General features: G+C 50.5%; 1 protein-coding gene across 1 annotated transcript in view; it reads right to left on the bottom strand.

Moving 5' to 3' along the window:
- Positions 1-314, bottom strand: part of SLC25A38 (solute carrier family 25 member 38) — a 7,448-nt gene extending 7,134 nt beyond the window's left edge. The window contains exon 1 of the mRNA XM_009290174.2: positions 170-314. Within this exon, the coding sequence (XP_009288449.1) occupies positions 170-238 (69 nt within the window). The 5' untranslated portion in view covers positions 239-314. The remainder of the gene's footprint in view (positions 1-169) is intronic.
- Positions 315-1,474: the final 1,160 nt, after the last annotated feature.

Raw genomic sequence — 1,474 nt, 5'->3', positions numbered from 1 at the left:
TTCAATATCCAGCAACCGAGTCCCGGTGGGCTCTGTCAGAGACGGGCAGCGGGAAGGGGACGGTTTATAACGGGCGGTTTTCATGTCGTCCCTCAGCCCCGCCCCCAACCGTCTTCTTGTGGCGACTGTGGCTTTCAAAAATCTGAGCTTCTCCCTGACGCTTTCTTACCACTAGTGTTTCCACTGGATCTTCCACATCCTGGGCCCGGAGCAGAGGAGGGCTGGGTTTCCAGAGCATTGAAGGAGCGAGGCGCCGAAATGAGGCACTTCTATTTCGGACCGACGTCAGCCTTCAGACTGCGCGTCTTCGCTGCGCCTGCAGAGCCAGCCATGTCTTATCAGCGAAGCAGGAGGAGGCTGGGAGGAGCATGCAGCAGCTTCCACGAGCTGCTTTTCTGAGAATCTCGCCTGCCCGCTTGCCGTGGCCTGGCCAAGTAAGGGGTGGCACGTACAGACACATCACGCTCCAGCTAAGTTGGGCTGTTCCTAGAAAGAAAATCCTGGGCACTGCAATAGCCATGTGCACAAACCACTTATTCTCGTTTGCTCCCTTTGTCACGTGGCAGCCCTTCAAGAAAGAGGAAATACACTTCTCTGAGAAAATGTAACACACAGGCTAGCAAAAGCTCTTCATTGGGGACTCCTTCCCTTTTGCAAGCTCCTCTTTCATTACACAGTTCCCTCCTCCAGGGAGTGACTGTCGTCTTACATTTCATTAACTGACTGCCTGCTAACTCATGGAAAAGAGAATCAACTCACCCCCAGCCCTCCTGGTGCTTCTTTCGCTAGCTCACATCTTGCTCCACCATGGACCTCCACAGGGGACAACCTGCCTCACCACGGTCTTCACCACGGGCTGCAGGAGAATCTCAGCCCTGGTGCCTGGAGCACCTCCTCCCCCTCCTTCTTCACTGACCTGTGTCTGCAGAGTTGTTTCTCTCACATATTCTCTCTCCTCTCCCACAGCTGCTGTTGCACAGCATTTTTTACCCTTTCTTAAACATCTTACCACAGAGACGCTACCAACATTGCCGATGGGCTCAGCTTTGGCCAGTGGCAGGTTCATTTTGGAGCTGGCTGGAACTGGCTTTGTCCGACATGGGGACCGCTTCTGGTACCTTCTCATAGAAGCCGCTCCTGCAGCTGCCCCGCTACCTAAACCTTGCCACATAAACCCAATAAATTCTGCCCCTCACCTCTGTGAATCATGTATTTAAGAATTATCATTAAAATACGCATTCATCACACAATCTACAATCTTCACAAACTTCACTTAACATCAACAAAAGAATTCCTCACATCAAAATCAAAGTAACATCATCATAAGACTGACAAAAGTGGACAATTTACACACATTCCATCCCTTGTCCCTTCATCACAATTACAACAACAAAAATTCCCCACCATTATTACGCTCGTTGCTCTCTAGCAATGTTCAGTCCATGTTTTGCCTGTTACCTCTCCCAATTACTAT

The sequence above is a fragment of the Aptenodytes forsteri genome, unplaced genomic scaffold (assembly GCF_000699145.1).
Source record: "Aptenodytes forsteri isolate BGI_AS27 unplaced genomic scaffold, ASM69914v1 Scaffold426, whole genome shotgun sequence".
NCBI lineage: Eukaryota > Metazoa > Chordata > Aves > Sphenisciformes > Spheniscidae > Aptenodytes > Aptenodytes forsteri.
The sequence above is the reverse complement of the archived record's forward strand: the minus strand, read 5'-3'. Positions and strand labels throughout refer to the sequence as shown.